General features: G+C 44.8%; 2 protein-coding genes across 4 annotated transcripts in view; one reads left to right on the forward strand and one right to left on the reverse strand.

Annotated features, from left to right (window-relative positions):
• LOC124709140 (outer dense fiber protein 3) overlaps positions 1–18518 on the reverse strand; it is a 108197-nt gene that overhangs the window by 68421 nt on the left and 21258 nt on the right. For all 3 annotated transcript variants that reach the window (XM_047240813.1, XM_047240812.1, XM_047240811.1), the window contains exon 2: positions 4424–4533. In XM_047240813.1, coding sequence (XP_047096769.1) covers positions 4424–4532 — 109 coding nt within the window. In that variant the 5' untranslated portion in view covers position 4533. The remainder of the gene's footprint in view (positions 1–4423; positions 4534–18518) is intronic.
• Positions 1–18518, forward strand: part of LOC124709141 — a 105056-nt gene that overhangs the window by 62730 nt on the left and 23808 nt on the right. The gene's annotated exons all lie outside the window — the stretch shown is intronic.

Genomic DNA, 18518 nt, shown 5'->3' on the forward strand with positions numbered 1-18518 from the left:
CAAACGAACAAGCTGTATCCCAAAATTCGGTTTCATTCTCTCCATTTCTTTCATGTCTATAATGACGTCTAACAAACAAACACTACACCACGCTGGGCATAATCAGTAGCAGTAGTCCATACTATAAACTCATACTCGGTTTCCATTTCTCTAAAGTGTCGGAGGATGGCATCGGCTAACCGCCGCAACTGGGCCTTTTCAAAAAAGCAGCGAGGAACTGTTGCCCTGCCTTCAAAACTCATCACTGCTGATGGGACTAACTTTGACTTTTAGAGCGCTTTGTTACTCCCCAGAATCCTCTGGAGGTGTAGGTTTTAGTCTTCTTTAACTATTTGGCATGCAGCATGGAGTTCATCTCGTTGTTTGATTTTAAAGGTTCACTTGAGGTACTTTTTCTAAGTCTCCAGAATGAGATTTTCACTCTGCAGCGGAGTGTGCGCTGATATGAAACTTCCTGGCAGATTAAAACTGTGTGCCGGACCGAGACTCGAACTCGGGATCTTTGCCTTTCGCGGGCAAGTGCTCTACCAACTGAGCTACCCAAGCACGACTCACGCCCCGTCCTCACAGCTTTACTTCTGCCAGTGCCTCGCCTCTTACCTTAATCGGAAGCAAACCATTCTACACAGGACGCACTTCTATGGCTTACTTGTACCACCGGTCAGTTGTTGTTTGTATTGAGTCGGTAACTATGGTGCGTACTTCCGTGGTGCACTGACGGTGATAGGAATGGGAGAAGAGGAAGGGTGGAATCCTGTTTTTACACGTAGGCTACATCTCTCGAGAAGCCCCAAAAATACAATGTCTTATGACCTGATATTCTCTTGCCCTGTCAGTATTCGAACCATCTAGCTCTATGTCAATCGTTATCACGTTGCTGTCGATCGGCTAATAACTCGAGAATATTCCATCCACACCCACGAAGCGAGGTGGTGCAGCGGTAAAACACTGGGATCTTATGCGGAAGGACAGCGGTACAAATTCCGGTTTACGTTTTTCTTGACTTTCCTAAATCGCTTGAGGCAAATGCCGGTCTGCTTCCTATGAAAAGACCAAGGTCGATTTCCTGCGCCAAGCAAAATGTTTGCTCCATCTCTAATGATCTCCTCGTCGACTGGACGGTAATCTGATATTTCTGTCTTCCTTTCCCTCCACACCAAAGACTCATAGAAGGTCGGTTTAAGTCCCACGCGATGCAATCGGCACTTGCGACGCCAAGCTGAGAGATGTGTCAGAGGCGCGTTTGTGCAAAATATGCTTAGAGGGTGTATCATAATTAGTAGCAAAAGCTGATGCCGGCGAATGTCACTCGGAAAGAGTCTTCGCAAGGGAAGAGATTCCAGTGTTTTGGACTAACTTTCTGTGATCTTCAAGGACACTATCTCCACCAGTTCTCCATTTGCACTAGTGCTCCGAGAATGCTGGACTCCATGTCGACGGGAGGCTGAACTCTTCACTTCTTTTCCAACGGCTTGCCGTATTCGTCTGAAGAACTGTTAAGCAAATGGCAAAACAACGAATGTGATACTTAAGTCTAGCTGACAACTAGCTGGGGGGGGGGGGGGAGGGGGGGGGGGGGAAGCTGACATAATTCAAACGACTTTAGTCGCAGCCACAAGAGCTGCTCCTTGTATGTCGCTGCTGCTGCTGGCAGAACAAGCACGGCTCTGTTCCGATATCTGCATAAAACACACACACACACACACACACACACACACAAGACTCCTCTTGTGTTGGAGAACTCTTCTGCGAATGACGGGGTGCTCCACTTGGCGGAGAGTTCGTGCCCGATGGTCAGTCTATTGCGAAGTCTACCGTTTCAAAACTAATACACTGCTTGCGTATGCGAGGTAGCTAGGGCACGCGTTATGTGGTGGTTGTTGACACGGTTGGTTCCAAACCTGGTTTAGGTAAAAAAAACTTTCATCACTAGTTTAAAGTTGATCAATATTTCAGTAACAAACAGCTGTGTTGGATAAAAGTGGTTTTTTGACTTTTGTAATAGTGGAGTATGCTGCTGCATGTTTTCTCCTAGTAGGGAAACAACTGTTCACTGTGTAGTTACGGTGCAAGCAGTGTGACACATACCCAGGCGGAGTATATCATTTATTTTTTGCAGATGAGGTAATACGGGCTCCTGGGTGGTGCAGGCTAAATTTAGACTTTGCGTTCATTCTGGCGCCAGTGTCAGTGGAGTAAGGATCGATGACGGCGAGTTGTTTTTCGATAGTCTGGGTAAGAACGTATGTTGGTGAAACACTGAAAGGCTGACAACCCACCTCACTCGACGGGATCATTAGCAACATGCGATACTGAAAATCCTAAAGAAACCGTGGACGATGATTTCAAACAATAACTGCAAATTTTCTCGAATTTAACGCTACAAAAAAGCATTACGCTACAAACTATGAGTGTCTATATTTCGAAACGGAATAATTTGACTGATGAGTACTTTAGGCGCTCTGGATTATGAACGGTGGAAAGCATTCCAAAGAAGCTCGAGAAATCATCCATGAAAATGATACAAAGGCTACTCCGTAACATTGTAGATGTTTCGAAACTGAAAATGTGTTGATAAGCTCTTTTTCCGCTACATCCGTGGTGTATAAACTACCCAAAATGATGAAGATCTTTACCTGAGGGTAAAGTAAGGTACGCTTTACAAGAGCAGTACACCTGCGGCACTGCTGGTTTCGTAACAGTGTAGTGAACAGCGATTTGCCCCGATGGAAGACATTCCGCGACGTAAACAACGAATAAGTAAAGCCATTTGTAAGTAACTCCAGGATTGCAGAAGATGACTGCGAGGAAATTTTAAGACATACGAAAATCAGACACACTGTAGTAGATAGAGCACCTCTCCAAGGTTTTAATTCGCGTTACAGGTGTTCAATACGGGCACCGTTTGTGACGTGGGAAACGTCAATACCATAGTCAAATTCTTGCCACACACGTCATAACACATCATGGTCACATTAATTATACTTCCTTCAATTTGAGCGTCAGTGGAGGCAGGAACACACGATCTTTGACTTACCCCATAAGAAGAGATCACACAGACCTAGTCTGTGCGGACCACTGAAGAAGAGGAGAGTCATAATGGTAAGTAAATCCACCTTCATGGTGTTACAGTTATAGTATAAGGCACATTCAAATGAAACCCGATCACTAGTGTAAAGCAACCGTAACGATTTTATTAACTCAGAAATGTGGTTACACAAAGTACACATACTCAAAAATAGTCGCCAAAACTGTCGGCACATTTATCCCATTGCGACACTAGCCGGTCAATTCCATCCTTGAAGAAGCTAGTAGGGTGCTGTCGGATCCAGGCCTGGACCCAGTCACACACTTCGTCGTCCATTGCGAATCGATGTCCGCGAATAGCTTGTCTTAGAGGTCCAAACACATCAAAGTCACACAGTGAAAGGTCAGGACTGTACGGTGGATGTTCCAGCGTTTCCCACCGAAACTGCTGCACTCTTCACCGCATTGGCCGTGTGTGGGCGGGCATTATCATGCAGGAGGATATCGCCATTGGACAACATGCCTCGGCGTTTCGACTTGGCTCGTCTAAGGTTCTGTAAAGCATTCACTTCGGCAACCATTTCCGTTGTGATGACACGAAGAGCCTGTCCAGGATGAACATCGTCTTCCAGTGACTCGCGCTCCTCAAGGAATCGTTTGCGCCATTCCAACAACACTTGAACGACTCTGACTGTACTCACCATACACAACCTTCATCCACCAATACATTTCACGGTCTCAAAAAATCGAATCACTTCTGCTTACCCGACTGCATGTTCGATAGTTGACGATAACTTGTGTGACCATCTTCTCTTTGGCGTGAAACCACACTGGCGCTATGCAACATCAAACGATGCGCACGCGTCAGTATCTCTACCAATAGACGGCGTCACCATACCCGCAGTTACGTGGTGCCACCTTACGTACAACGCGGAGGTAGACGCACTGCAAATGAAATGATCGTACGGCATTGTTGGCCGGAAGACCCCATGCGGAGTGTTCGGCCGCCGAAATTGCAAGTCTTTTTAGCTGACGCCACTTCGGCGACTTGCGAGTCAATGATGATGAAAGACACATCTCGAGGCAGAGAAAATCCCTGACCCCACCGGGAATCGAACCCGGGACCCTGTGCGCGTGAAGCGAGAACGCTACCGCAAGACAGAGCTGCGGACAGGTAGACGCACTGACCAGTTTTCATTTGAATGAACCTCACACAATGGCCAGCACCAATGTTGATCCTCCTCATATTTTTCTCTTTTTGTAAAACGAATATGGGCCTGCAGTAGTGAATGCCAAACTCTCCATACGTAAAAAGAATGTTATTGTCTTAGACGAACTTGAAACAAATTGTGGTGTTAATGCGTCTTGCACCATGGTAGATGGATGTGGTACTCACCGATGAGGTTGGGTAAGGTGACGCAGGCCGGTCCTGGACCGGAGAACTCCGCGGCGATCGGGCCACGCCTCTTGGTGGGTGTCCACGGCCTCTGAGTGATGCCTCCCATTCTGCAACACAAGTTATCCACGAGGAGTCAGCTACATTCCACAACCACGACGCAGGCGGCCTGGCCTAGAGAGAAGCACTCATCCTGTTACAAAGAGGTCAAAAGCACACAACAATGTGCGCAATGTGTAACGCTGGAAATTGCACAAGATGCACTAAGTTAGGGTGATTTCTCTAATATTTGTATTACTAAGCCACTGTTCCGGAACCCGGAACCAGTCGCAGGTTGCCTATCAAACGGCTTCCAGGGGCAACAAAAATTTTATTTTCATTATTTTGCGTAATTGTAAATGCTGTCGTAATATGCTCAATAAGAGCTGTAACCTTACATGAAAGATTTAACGCAGTAACTCGAGTATTGCAGTTATGAACTGTGGTTGGTCTTAAGGCAGGGTAACTGATGGTGCGCAAATGCTTGGACTTTATTCATCCAGTATTTGCCAGTAAGAGAACTTAAAACTTCCAGCTAATTTAACACGTAATTTCAAATCTTTAGCAAACTTTTTCTCGCTGGTATCCCCCAAAAAAGTGACGAAAGGAAAGAAGTTTATCGCTTAATACGTTTTCGCTTTTCGTGAAATAAAACGGCAGCACATCAGACATGACGTTTCAATTTAGTACTCTTTCAGTACCGATTCTATTCGCAACACAGTTTACAGACAGTATTGAGATATGCCATTGAATATACCTGCAAAACTATATCATTGTACGACACAATGTGTAGGACGAGACCCACGAGAAAGACACGCCGTGGCGCTACGTCGGGCAACACGTGACACAACAGGTCTTACGAATGCCAGCAGCCGTGCCCGGTGGGGAGCAAGTAACTACTTCAGACGACTTTAGTAATTCTTGACTGAGCATTTAAAAGCATACAATCTCTCGACAGCACTCGCCAAAGTTAAGACCTTCAGTGGGTACCTATTCCATTACATATTGATTTCCCGCGAGCTCTGCACAGCACCGAGAGTTCGCGAAGTATGCCGGACAAGCCGACTAGTGTGACGTCACAAGTTCGTTGCATGGATCGTTATGTAGTTGGCCCCGGTATAGGAGGTATGACGTCAAAGACACTTACACGCGTGAAGAACTAGCTTCTGCTTATATTGGCACGCAATAAAACTTCAGCTCCAGGCATGACGTTTTAATTTACTACTTCTTTACAACTAACTATATTCGGAACGCAGTACAACATATGTCACTGAATGTGCCTGCAAAATTGTATCATTGTACGAACCGAGCGAAGTGGTGCTTTGGTTAGCACTTTGGACTCGCACTCGGGAGGACTACTGTTGAAACCCGCGTCCGGCCATCCAAAAAATGGCTCTGAGCACTATGGGACGTAACTTCTAAGGTCATCAGTCCCCTAGAACTTAGAACTACTTAAACCAAACTAACCTAAGGACATCACACACATCCATGCCCGAGGCAGGATTCGAACCGCGCGACCGTAGCGCTCGCGCGGTTCCCGACTGTAGCACCTAGAAACGCTCGGCCACCCCAGTCGGCCCCGGACATCCAGATTTGGGTTTTCCGTGAGTGATTTCCCTAAATCACTCCAGGCAAATGCCGGGATGGTTCCTTCGAAGGGTCGATTTCCTTCCCTGACCTTGACACAATCAGAGCGTGTGCTCAGTCTCTAATGAGATCGATGTCAACGGGACGTTAAACCCAGTCTTTCTTCCTTTTTTCATTGTTCGACATTGCTTTTGCCTAAAACTGAGCGCAGAGTGCCCAGCCTTTGGCTCTTCGAAAGTGAAATATTTGAGGCGCATTTCGTTTCCATCGTCCTTATTAAATATTAGTTTCGTTTGAAGATAACAAAAAATATAGTATGATGCACTTAATGTTCAAGGACATCGTTAGAAAACTACGTCCGGATATTCGCATTTCTCCATTTCCGTTCTCGACCTGCTATGGATAAATAAGCCAGAAACTATGACAAAGTAATAAACGATGTCAAATAGTATACTGACAATAGTGTCTACCTTTCATGATGGCGCCTAAACGGGGTATAGCCCAATCAGAAAACTAAGTTAGCAATGTAACTAGCTGAGAGACAAGCAATATTGTTAAATCGAATGTTAAATGGCGCGGTATCCTACGTTTGTGTCCGTGTGAAGTAGACTCGTCAAAAATCAAACTGCCCTAGAAGAGTCCACATGAAACATTGACCTTCGTGATGTAAAAACAATTACTTTATTGTTATTCAAAATTCTGTACTAATCTTATGGAAGCTTATGTGAAGCAACTTTTCACATCCAAAACACAATTGCTGACGCATTTTCACTGACAATATTTGCTACGATCACTTGTGAAGTAACTACGTCGACAGTATCTTTGCCAGGTAGAGCTTATGAACCGCGACACTATTAACAATAAACACTTAACTATAATTCCCCACTCCGATTTTGCACTAGTCTTTCAGTTACGTAACTTTAAACGCAATTTCTGTGCCATAGGAGTCAGAAGTCACTTTGTTAATGACGCAACGAACTCATTTCACGCATATTCCAATATAAACAAACTTAAAACGTAGTGTGGCCGTGAAGGTGTCACGTACTCTTACGGCGATCTCCCTCCACCTCCCATCCGCTGTGAACAATCGGCCGCTTTTCATCCGCGCTTTTGCTGGTTCATGGCCGCCGATCATCAGTTTCCGCGCTGTTCGTGAAAAAAATAGGTCCACGTGGCTCTAAGCACTATGGGACTTAACATCTGAGGTCATCGGTCCCCTAGACTTAGAACTACTTAAACCTAACTAACCTAAGAACGTCACACACATCTATGCCCCAGTCAGGAAAATTCGAACCTGTGACCGTAGCAACAGCGCGGTTCCGGACTGAAGCGTCTAGAGCCACTCGGCCACAGAGGCCGGCGTGTTCGTGAAAACCCTCGTTTCTTGTCATAACACATGTGCAGTGGAAGTCTTAGCAGTTTTAGTGCATTATGATTAGCTGGCTTAATGCCTGAGTTTATTACAATTTAGTCAGCATGTAACCCACTCTGTCGGTGTATCTTTTGTTATTTATCTACCGTTTGTCATATCCAGCGTATACTCTAGAAGTCTTCCTTACTTAATGATAATACATCCTCGTATCATTCGTAATGATCAAGATAACCAATAAGGCAGAAATAAATTTTGTTTTACACAACTGGAGGTGAACGAAGTGTCACCTGGATAACCGAGAGCGTTAACGAGTCGCCGCCGCGATTGTGGGAGGCAAGCCTGCTCCGGATCGAATCCGCTTTGCGGGTTAACGACGAGGTCAGTTTAGCTGGCTAGCCTAGATGTGGTTTTCAGGTGGTTTCCCACATACAAAGTGCTGCGAAGTTGCGGAGTGAATTTAAAAGAATCGTGTTTCTCCCACAGACACTATATGTTGTGAGTTAGCGTGTTGAGTAATTACAAAACGTTTTCCGTTTGCAACTGAAAGCAAGATACCAAATGTAGTTCTTAACAAGAATATTTGTAAATTTGATGATTTACTGCAAATTTATTTCCATTTCAGGAAAAAACTGGTAAAATGGTCAAGAGCAAGCGAAGCGATTCATTCTCAGCCCATGCGTGGATAACAGACACAGGCTTCTGTTCTTCCATACCGGTTTACCAGTGAAAAAGGTCTCATGCTCATGGAATGCATATGGGGTATCAGATGCAAGAATCCTGCATCGCCGCTCGTGGAGGCTATTTGCCGTTGCCATCATCCGACCTGTTCCGAAATGTCAATTGTGTAGCTGTGCCGCGCGCTTGAATTTGAGGAATGCTTGTACAGTGTAGTGTTGGGTTTTGTGCTGTAATGGATGAAGGGACTGGAAGGGATGAAACCGGCGCTGCCACATAGCCTGCCTCTCGCGTCCAATAGAGGCCCATTCTGCTACAGAGGGTCCCATCACCACTACGCGAGGTGCCTCAGAAATAGCACATTGGTACTTAACCTGCCACATAGTCAAGACGCGTTGGCTTGTCATGGTAGTGGCCTACTCCTAGCGAATAGCACGAAGGGTCCGCCGAGCTTAACGTCCTTATTCCACGGACGGATCATGGTCTCACTTCATGAGAGAAGGAAGGAAGGGTTTAGCGTCCGCCAGCTCGCTCGGTTCAGCAGACGCACCACCTCGCTCGGTTCAGCAGAGACTGTCTAGAATTTTGGAATTTAACTCAGGAAAATGGAATAAAGTCTGGTGATCCGTATAACGCCCCAATTACAGAAACGCTAATAAACAACCCTTTGTTGTAAAAGAAGTAGGAAAATTAGTCATCCTGACAGTGACGACAGCTACTGATGACAAAATTTACACTTGTGATAATTTGATCAACAGGAATGTCATGTGAATAATAATATTTATCATGAAATAGAGACTGAATGAAAGAATATGATAGGATACGCAACAAAAACATCAAAGAAAGAATTGCAAAATAACTAATAACGAAGGTTAAAGCCCAGATGGTAAATTGGCCAAAATAACATTTACCATAGAAGAGAGATGTGGCCGCATCGAAAAGGAAGTTCGATGTGACTACAATGTAACTCGGAAGTGGAAATGTTAGCTTCAGTTGCTATCTAGTCGCTCTCCAGCACTATTGCGATAGTAGCATGCATGTAAGCGCTGCTAGATTGTTTTAAGCTAATCGGAAGTTTGAAAGTTTGCAATATCGACTGAAGTATTATTCAGAAGTTATACTAAAGCAAAGTCATCTTTACCGTTAGCAAGATAACGGAATACGGAGATTAACGACGAAATTAAATCGTGTGAGATTTGTGATGGCACTTAACCTTCGTGATACTGAATAAGCACGAACATTCAGAGACACTGAAAAAGAAAGATCGCCGACAGAAAAACAATTATTAGTCTCGAGTAGGTAACAGACAAACGCAAACACGAAGAACGTACAATTGCGCCGAGTTGTCAGACGTTGTCGTCAACGAAAGGATTACTAATAAAAACGGAAGCAATTCCCTGAGAGAAATCGGTGTGCTTGCTCAGCGTAGGACAATTAATTACGAAGAACAATAAAATTGAATTCAAACTTCTATTCTTCATGTCGCCTACATAACTGAATAGACATTATCATGTGTATTAGTGACAATTCAAAAAATGGTTCAAAAGGCTCTGAGCACTATGGGACTCAACTTCTGAGGTCATTAGTCCCCTAGAACTTAGAACTAGTTAAACCTAACTAACCTAAGGACATCACACACATCCATGCCCGAGGCAGGATTCGAACCCGCGACCGTAGCGGTCTCGAGTGACAATTAATTGGCTATTAGAATATTATGAAGTGAAAAGTGAATTCATGGTTATTTAACAGTGAACAGTCAACGATTTTCCCCAAGATTACGACACATTCTGAACATTGCTTAAGTAGGGTATATTATCTCTGAAATTACACCGTGTAGTTATTGAACACGTGACGTAACGACGTCTTGACGACGGAATAACAATTTACCAACATCCTCGCAATGCCATAATGTGGCCACGACTTGGGTGATGAATTGAAGATTCAAGATCTTATACTATTAATATTCAACATCCATTATCTAACCGGACATAATAAAAAGAACTACAGTTAGCCAGTTCGCGCAAGATGAAAGGTCTGTCGCGGACTCACAATAAATGAAAACAGGTGGTCATCATTTCAGGTAAAGGGAGTCATCGAGGTGTGCAATTGCCGCGTTTATCAGTGAAGAAGCAAGAGCGGCTTACACACTTCGACGCGCTGCTCTATCGAAATATTGACATTAATCACGAAAGACGGTATCTGAAATAAGACTAAACCACGCGAGGAGTTTTTCTACTAGTTACAGGGTGGTGTCTTGAGCGACGGACGCCGTTCCACGTCATACCGACTGGGGCAACCATCACCACCGAGTCGTGTCAACTCTAAGGAGACGCAGACGCCCCATCAGGATCTTTACGAACCATCTGTCCTCCCCTTGCGGGCCAAATACTAGGAGTGAAAAAATTCCACCACCTGGATTCGTACCGACTTACATCCGAGTCAAGCATCGGCACACAATCGTGCGTTAGTGACCTCAGTTACGGAGACAGGTTCCACTTCACGACGTAGGTAAAATCACATGAAGTGATGTGAAAACGTCTTTCTTATAACAACACTTTAATGCATAGGCTCTTCAGTCCGAACCACGCGGCTGCTACGGTCGCAGGTTCGAATCCTGCCTCGGGCATGGATGTGTGTGATGTCCTTAGGTTAGTTAGGTATAAGTATTTCTAAGTATAGGGGACTGATGACCTCAGATATTAAGTCCCATAGTGCTTAGAGCCATTTGAACCATTTTAATGCATAAGTAAAATGACGTAAAACTATGCGAAAACATTTTCACAATGCACACAAACTCAGACCGACAGTGGAGCTTACCAACCAAACTGAAAGTTTTGGTTAGTACACTCGACCGTCAGAATGAGTTTTGTGTGCACTGGAAAAAAAAGTTTTCACATAACTTTACATGATTTTACTTACGTAGTAATGTGGTATAGCAAGATACCAGTGGTTGTCGGCTACTCCTTCCGTACATGGACGTATTTAATCGAATTGATGTAGATGCGATTAGTTTCCCACATAAATCTGATGACGGGAAATGTATGTTGATATCCATCATGTGCGTTGTAACAGAGCGCAGTCTGAGGAAGTTTGTAATCTTTCACACAATAAAACCGTGACGTTTTCGTTTAAAACTAACCGACAGTGGATACGTGAATACACATAGGAGATTTATAAGTGGATTTAGCTAGCGTGCAGACTTCCACCGTGATCTTCCCCGTAGTGTTAGCTTGTGGGACACAAAGGTGAGCCAGGCTAGGATCAACTCCGCACCGGACAGAGTGTGGCTTTTAGGCTGTTTCCTACACTCGGTTAGGCAAATGCTGAACTGGTCCCCAAACAAAATATGATCACACATAGCAATTCAGAGACAGGCGATAAACACGACTTCCCTCCTTTAGGTAACCGGCAGCTGCAGCGACAGGAAGGGTACACGACGGCAAAGTTAAATAAATTTGCCAAAACTTGAGAACAGCGGAGTGCGTTCTAGACGGGGTAAACGTTCACGGAACGAAGAAGTGAAAGACGAAGCAAGATTCCCTCTATGTTACGCAAATTTAAACTGGGAACACAGAAACCCGAGTATAGGTGATGTGCCGAACAACGATTTGGTCCGAGGAGGGACGCCGCTGTGTGATAGTCTTCGAACAAAGAGGATACCAGACCAGACAGTCACCTCGCCTGCGCTTCGAGGAGTCTGCGAAACAATTACGCGACAAGGTGAGGCGGGGCGCTAATTCGTGCAGCGGCCGGCGTTATTTATGCAATCTCAAGGCCAGCAGCCGGCCCTGTGCTCCATTTACGGCGTCCAGCGGAGCGTGGGAGTCAGGCTGCTGGCTGCGCGGATGGCCAAACACGGGTGCGCTGCGGCCGGGTCGTCGCCCACTCGCTGCTGGTTCCGCAGCCGGCGGGCACGTGGGACGGGGTTGCCTGGCCGGCCACGCCTGTCGCCGCGCACACGTAATACCTGGCGCAGGGGGCCTGCAGAGCGGCCTTCCCACGAGAACTGAAACGTGGCGCCGTACGAAGTCACACTCGCGACCGCGGTCCGAATCCACTCACTTTACATCTACACCTAAATGGATATTCCGCAAATCACCCCTAAGTGCATGGCAGAGTGTTCATCGAACCACCTTCATAGCAATTCTCTATTACCCCAGTACGCCCAAGCGACATTATCCCTCCTTATACCATAACCCGTGGACCACTAAAACGATCACATTCCACAATGTGAAATTTTAGAGGAAATCAGGAGCGCCCTATCTCGCTGAAACTTAAAATCTACTGTAGGTATCGTATTGCCCATTTCTGTTGACGCAGAAACGGAAGTCACGAAGAACGTGCGTACGCACGGGAAACCGAACCAATACCACCCTTAGAGCACTGTAAGGATTACTCGGTGTAATTCAAACAACTGGTTCGCGTGCCACTTCACGGCATGTTTTTAACTTGTCGCTATATGAGGAACAGCAGGAGGAGAGCATCGCACGTGTAGTGGATGTGTTACCAGCTACCGGTGGGTGGTTCACGGTCTGTGGCCGCGGCGGATGTTCGCTTGATGCCCGTCGGCAGCAGCACAAAGGCCGCTTCCTGGTGACCTAGAGCGTGCAGCGGCATACAACACTTCAGTCATGTCCCAAAGCTGTAGTAGCCTTGGCTCAGTCTGCACAATGCAGGAAATAAACCTCTCGCCGCACTCCGAAATGTCACTGCAGCAAGGTTTCTTTTAAATGTAACATTGCTATCTTTAGAGAAAATTTATAGAATTCGTTAAGCTTTATTCGGTTGACATGAAGCGTGTACACACGAAAATGAGCTTTGTCGCTTTGGTATGTTTGATGTTGAACAGGAAACTGTTTAACAATTAAATGAAACAAGTGATAGAAGGGAAGAAATCAAATAAAATTCAAATACATACACTACTGTATAACAGTATATGAGGAAGGGCAGACTTGAACCATACTTCTGTTTATAAAGGCCCCTATCGTTCAATGACCCTTTAAAGCATAATCAGTCGCACACTCCTCAACAGCCATTGGGGACAACTCAGAAACGCTGCATTGCCGTCCTGTTGAAAATCCTATTGGGAAATGTTTGCCGTAACCTTCTCGGTCATGTTGTATAGAGCTAAGGTCGTATATCCTGCTTAGATAATCAGACTGTGGTGTTCCAGTCTACTTAAGCTATCAATAAACCTGTTAATAAATTTTAGGAATTAAGTACTACGGATCAGAAATTATATGTAGATGGCTGATGGAAAGAGACCTAAAGGTGGATTAAAAAAAAACCACAAAATTACTCGTATATCGGTACCGGGTGGAAGACTATGATATATGTTTCCGCAGCCTAATATTGTGTTGCACTATTGAAGATTTATTTGAAATGTCCCTGTAGGAATTTATCCGCACTCAGTAATATCTGTAATTACAGTTTTCTCGAAAATAATTAATCGCAGATCATACGCTTGTACATTCGCGTAACTTAAATCCCATTGATTTTCGAAATTATGCCCACGTAGGCACGTGTAACGTCCGAACGGACTTAGTCACTTACTCCTTCGTTTACCGCTTTAGACAATGTGTGCGAATCATGCCAAACGTCCGTGGACCCCGATTCTCGCCAAGTATTTTCGATTTTTCTCTCACAAAATCCACATCAACCTTCAGAAGTGCACAATGCACTTATGGTGTCTTAAAACAAGCTTACTTGTCTTGACAACATGACATAGACCGCCTCCTCGGAAGACCTCTAATATCAAGGTTCCTTTGACAGTTCATAGGACTATTCGCTAAAATAATTTCTGCATTGATGTATTCATTAACTATTAGTTAATTCTGAATATTACTTACGAATAGTGTCACTCCAGCGAACCGAACAGTTCAGAGATTCATTGTTAGCGTGCTTCCTAGATTTTCTCTCTCTCTCTCTCTCTCTCTCTCTCTCTCTCTCTCTGTGTGTGTGTGTGTGTGTGTGTGTGTGTTTCCCATGAGGCAGTGATCTCAGTACATTTGGTTGTTCAAAAGATTTATTGTTTCTTTTTTGTATAGTCCCACCACGTAACGTATAGAAATTGTTCGTTTCGCAAAACAAGTTTACTAATTATGTATTCAGCAAATGTATTAACTAGAGAAGCACATTATCATAGCCCACTAAAATAATATTGCATCTTTCGCAGAAGATGTGGACACACACACACACACACACACACACACACACACACAGACACAAACACAGACACACACACTCTTTCTCTCTCCTCAACAGAATTTCCATCACTTGAGTATCTTTTTAGTGACTAGCTGTGGCCGGCCGCGGTGGTCTAGCGGTTCTAGGCGCTCAGTCCGGAACCGCGCGACTGCTACAGTCGCAGGTTCGAATCCTGCCTCGGGCATGAATGTGTGTGATGTCCTTCGGTTAGTTTGGTTTAAGTAGTTCTAAGTTCTAGGGGACTGATGACCACAGATGTTAAGTCCCATAGTGCTCAGAGCCATTTTGACTAGCTGTGTTTATGTAACGTATGTATTCCACTGCAGACTCTCAAATCCAAGAAGCTGCATCAGTTCCCTAGTTTATAGACTACTGTGTAGCTCAAAAATCTCATAACAAGAATAGTGGGAGACTTTTATGCAGAGGCACCTTTGTGGCCACTTCCGTACTGCTACGTCACACTGGCCAACCGAATAAACAAAGCACAATGAGCGAATCGTTATATTTACACCTGTATAGCGTACACGAACCGTAGCCGTATCAGATCACTGTTTCAAGCTCCTGCTATTTCTGCCCCCTTGCACAATTTCTTTTGTGTAATGTGTAACAGTGTGTGAAGCCGCGTTGACCTAAAACAAGCAGTGGAATTAGATACTTACGTCAACACTCGTGTCTATATTCACTGTGCTTTACATCCGTTTCAGTTAATTTTGTGGGGAATAAGAATTTGCTAGTAGAAAAAGGCTCATTTCACTGCGATACCCTGCAAACAAACAGCTTTGTGAAATCCATTGTGCATACATGCTGTTTTTCAGTACAGAATGTTACTTTCTGATACAAGGAAGGAAGAGCAAAACTTTAAAAAATTCCATTGATAACGCGATCATTACAGACGGAGCATAATCGTTTTCTGCAAACTATATGTAAAAGGGGCGATCAAAAAGTTTCCATTTGAGGGCGTTGCTGCAGTGTATATGAAACAGCGTGACTGCGATTCCGGCATGTAAGCATCGACATGTTGGCAAGGGATCAGTGTAGCATTCGTTGTCTCTCGAACGTGCGTGTGGTAAATGCGGAAGCTTAAACTGTGGCGACGCTGTTACCAAATGCGTCCAAACAGGACCAAAGCGCTGTTATCCTTTTCTTGGCTGCCAAAGGTCTGACGCTTGTAGATGTCCATCGGAGAATGAAGAATGTGTAAGGGTCTGTCGAAAATCACCGTTATGGAATGGCGTGCCAAGGTGTAGTACTTCATGATAACGTAGAAGTTACCCCAACTTAAATGGGAGATGTGCAGTTTTACTATATACAGTTTGTCTTAGGAGCAGAGGTCACTATTCAGAGGTATGACAGGAACGATCACTCGAAATGTCAGAGCCTATTAAACATGGGCTCTAAATTACATACTTTAAGAGCTAGGAGCTCTTAGTACTTGTTCATCTTCGCTACTGTGAAACATATCTTTTCTAATGAAGAAGTGCTCCTAGCTGTTAAGATACGCATTTTAGAGAACATGTTTACTAGATTTTTTTGGTTCGAATGATAGTTCCTGCTATATCCCTGTATGTTGACGATTCCCCCCGGGGTATCCTGCATAGCGAAAGCCTTTCTAATCTACGGAGACGCGGCGAAAAATGCTGCCTCCGAATTTTTTATGAAAATTCTTAAGGTTTTTTTAAAAGAAAACAAACGTTGTTAACATTCTACATCTCTAGTGTCCATGTCTTCATACAGTGTTTGTAGCTCTCTGCCGCTGGAGGACTCAGAATTGTAGCGTTTAACAAGGCGGTGCGTAACATAACTGTGCGTGAGAAACAGCGTGCTGTAATCGAGTTTCGAATTCGAAGGTTTCGTCCACACATGGATCATCCTCCCCTTTAGCATGAAAATGCCAGACCACACACGAGCGCTGCAACATCTGCAGCGATCCCACGCCTCGAGTTCACTGTCATCGATCATCATCCTTGCCGTCCCAACTTGTCCCCATCCGATTTTCATCTGCTTTCAAAACTAAAAGAACACTTTCGAAGACTTCAGTTTCATAGTGATGAAGCGGTTCAAGCAGAGGTGAGATTGTGGCTCCGTCATCAAAGTCAACCATTCTACGGTGACGGTGTCAACAAACTGGTCTCTCGTTGGAAGAAATGTGTTAGTAGCCACGGTGACTATTTTGAGAAATAATTATGTAGACATATAGCATAAAGATGCAGAATTTTAATAACGTTTGTTTTGTTTAGAAAGCTTTGAGAGTTTTCACATAAAAAATTAGAGGCATCACTTTTCAGCACCCCCTCGTACTATTCCCCGTTTTGAAGTCAAGCAAACTGCTGTTCTTTCTGCTATTATTTTTCCACATCCGTTTGCTTTGTTTCTCTTGCGTAAGACACTGATAAGCAGCCTGACTGACCATTCCATTCAGTAGTTTTAAGTCTGGCATACTGTGAGCTAGGAAGGTTACGCCGCCTGCGAAATTCAACAAAGGTTCCTGTGTGCAGTGCACTTTTATATTGCTCATTATTCATAAACGCTCAAGGACCGCTTCCATTTATAGTGAGAAAGCAACTCGAAATAGACTGTGAGATCATCCTTTTCCTGTAAATAATTTTCCACTGCACATAGCGGTCAAAGGCCTACGTAACGCCCGGGGGTACCAGTGGAAAAAAAATAATGATCGCCGTGGACAGAGCAAATTGCCTGCTTTATTTCGGGTGGTGATGCTGCGGCCGGCTATGACGTAATGCGGCACCTCGCCGCTGGCGCTTGTGCGGCTGTCCCGCCGTCACTAATGATTGATGACGCGGCGAGAAACGGCGATTGCCATTCCTATCGTAAGGTATGCGGTGGTCGGGCAAGTGCTACCGCGGGAAACATTTTCCATTTATCCCGGCAGATACACCAAGGCTTCAGAGAAATTTTAACACTTCCAGTGTCATGCCCATAATAATACGTTGCCTTCAATGTTGGACATCCCCCTGGACTGCCACCTTGCAGTTGGCAGAGAGGTCTGTGTGTTTCAGAGATTCACTGAACTATACTGGTGGCAGTCACCCCTGCGAAACTAGTTAGTTAGTGAGACTCCAGACAAAGTGTAGCCCCCTAGAGGCTCCTTTCTTGATAGTATGGGAGTGGTAATCACATGGGCTCTTAGCTAAGTCTGACATCACCCCACTTACTTGTGTCAGGCTGTTGTTGTTGTCTTTCCCATCGGCATCCCTTGAGTAACACTTGGTTGTTTCGGCATCATCGGTGTTAGGTTTTGAGGTCCGAGGGTGTCTTTCGTTTTTCCTTTTCTGTCTACTGAGCGTGACAGTAGGAATCTACTGCCTTGTAGGAGGAGGAATTCTGAAAAACTAAGGAACCATCCCTGACGGAAAAGACAGCCGCCCAACAGGCTGCCCCACAACAGGCTGTAGTGGGGCAGCCCTGCTGGCGGTAGAGTGCAGGGGCGACTGCCCTGGAACGTAATAAGTATGTAGTCATGGCACTGAAAGCTGTCATGCGAAAACTACCATGCTAAACAGGTAGTACTGTTTCCAGCAGGACCACTCAGAATATGGCATTTTCGGACGGCATAGCCATACTTGGGAGAAAGAGAGAATATTTCCTGGAAAGCTATGTAGTGTTGGAACGTGAAGTCACTGTACTTGGGTTGGTCATAACAATAATAAAAAAAACGTATGATCAAAACGAGAAACAAAACAAGATGCAGAGGCGTTAGGCAGTATAAAGGGTTTGAAAGAGTAAATCAGCTTAAGAATTTCGGAAGATTGTTACGGAAGATGATATCGTACCAACAGAGGTAAGGGCAAGTATAGCTGCAGGTAACAGGTGCTATTACAGCTTCCTTAGCATGTTGGACCCTCCAACATTTCAAGACAGCTAAAGACGACAGTTTACAAAACAATTACAAAACCAGTTGTTATGGATAGGTTCTAAACATGGACAGGTCAGAAACGCCATGGATTCACGAGAATGCAAAGTACTGCCCAAAATATATGGGGCAGTATATCAAAATGGTGCTTGGAGAATCAGGAGTAATGTAGAACTGTATGAACGTCTTAAAAATCCACCGTCCACCGTAGAAGCAAAGGCACGAATGTTGCAGTTGTTGCGACATGTGCGGAGAATGGAAGAACAGCAGCTGCCAAAGAAGGTGCTAACTGCGAAGCCAGAGGATAGCCGCTCAGTGGTTAGACCGAGACTGCAATGGCAGGA

The sequence above is a fragment of the Schistocerca piceifrons genome, chromosome 7, assembly GCF_021461385.2.
Source record: "Schistocerca piceifrons isolate TAMUIC-IGC-003096 chromosome 7, iqSchPice1.1, whole genome shotgun sequence".
NCBI classification, from domain to species: domain Eukaryota; kingdom Metazoa; phylum Arthropoda; class Insecta; order Orthoptera; family Acrididae; genus Schistocerca; species Schistocerca piceifrons.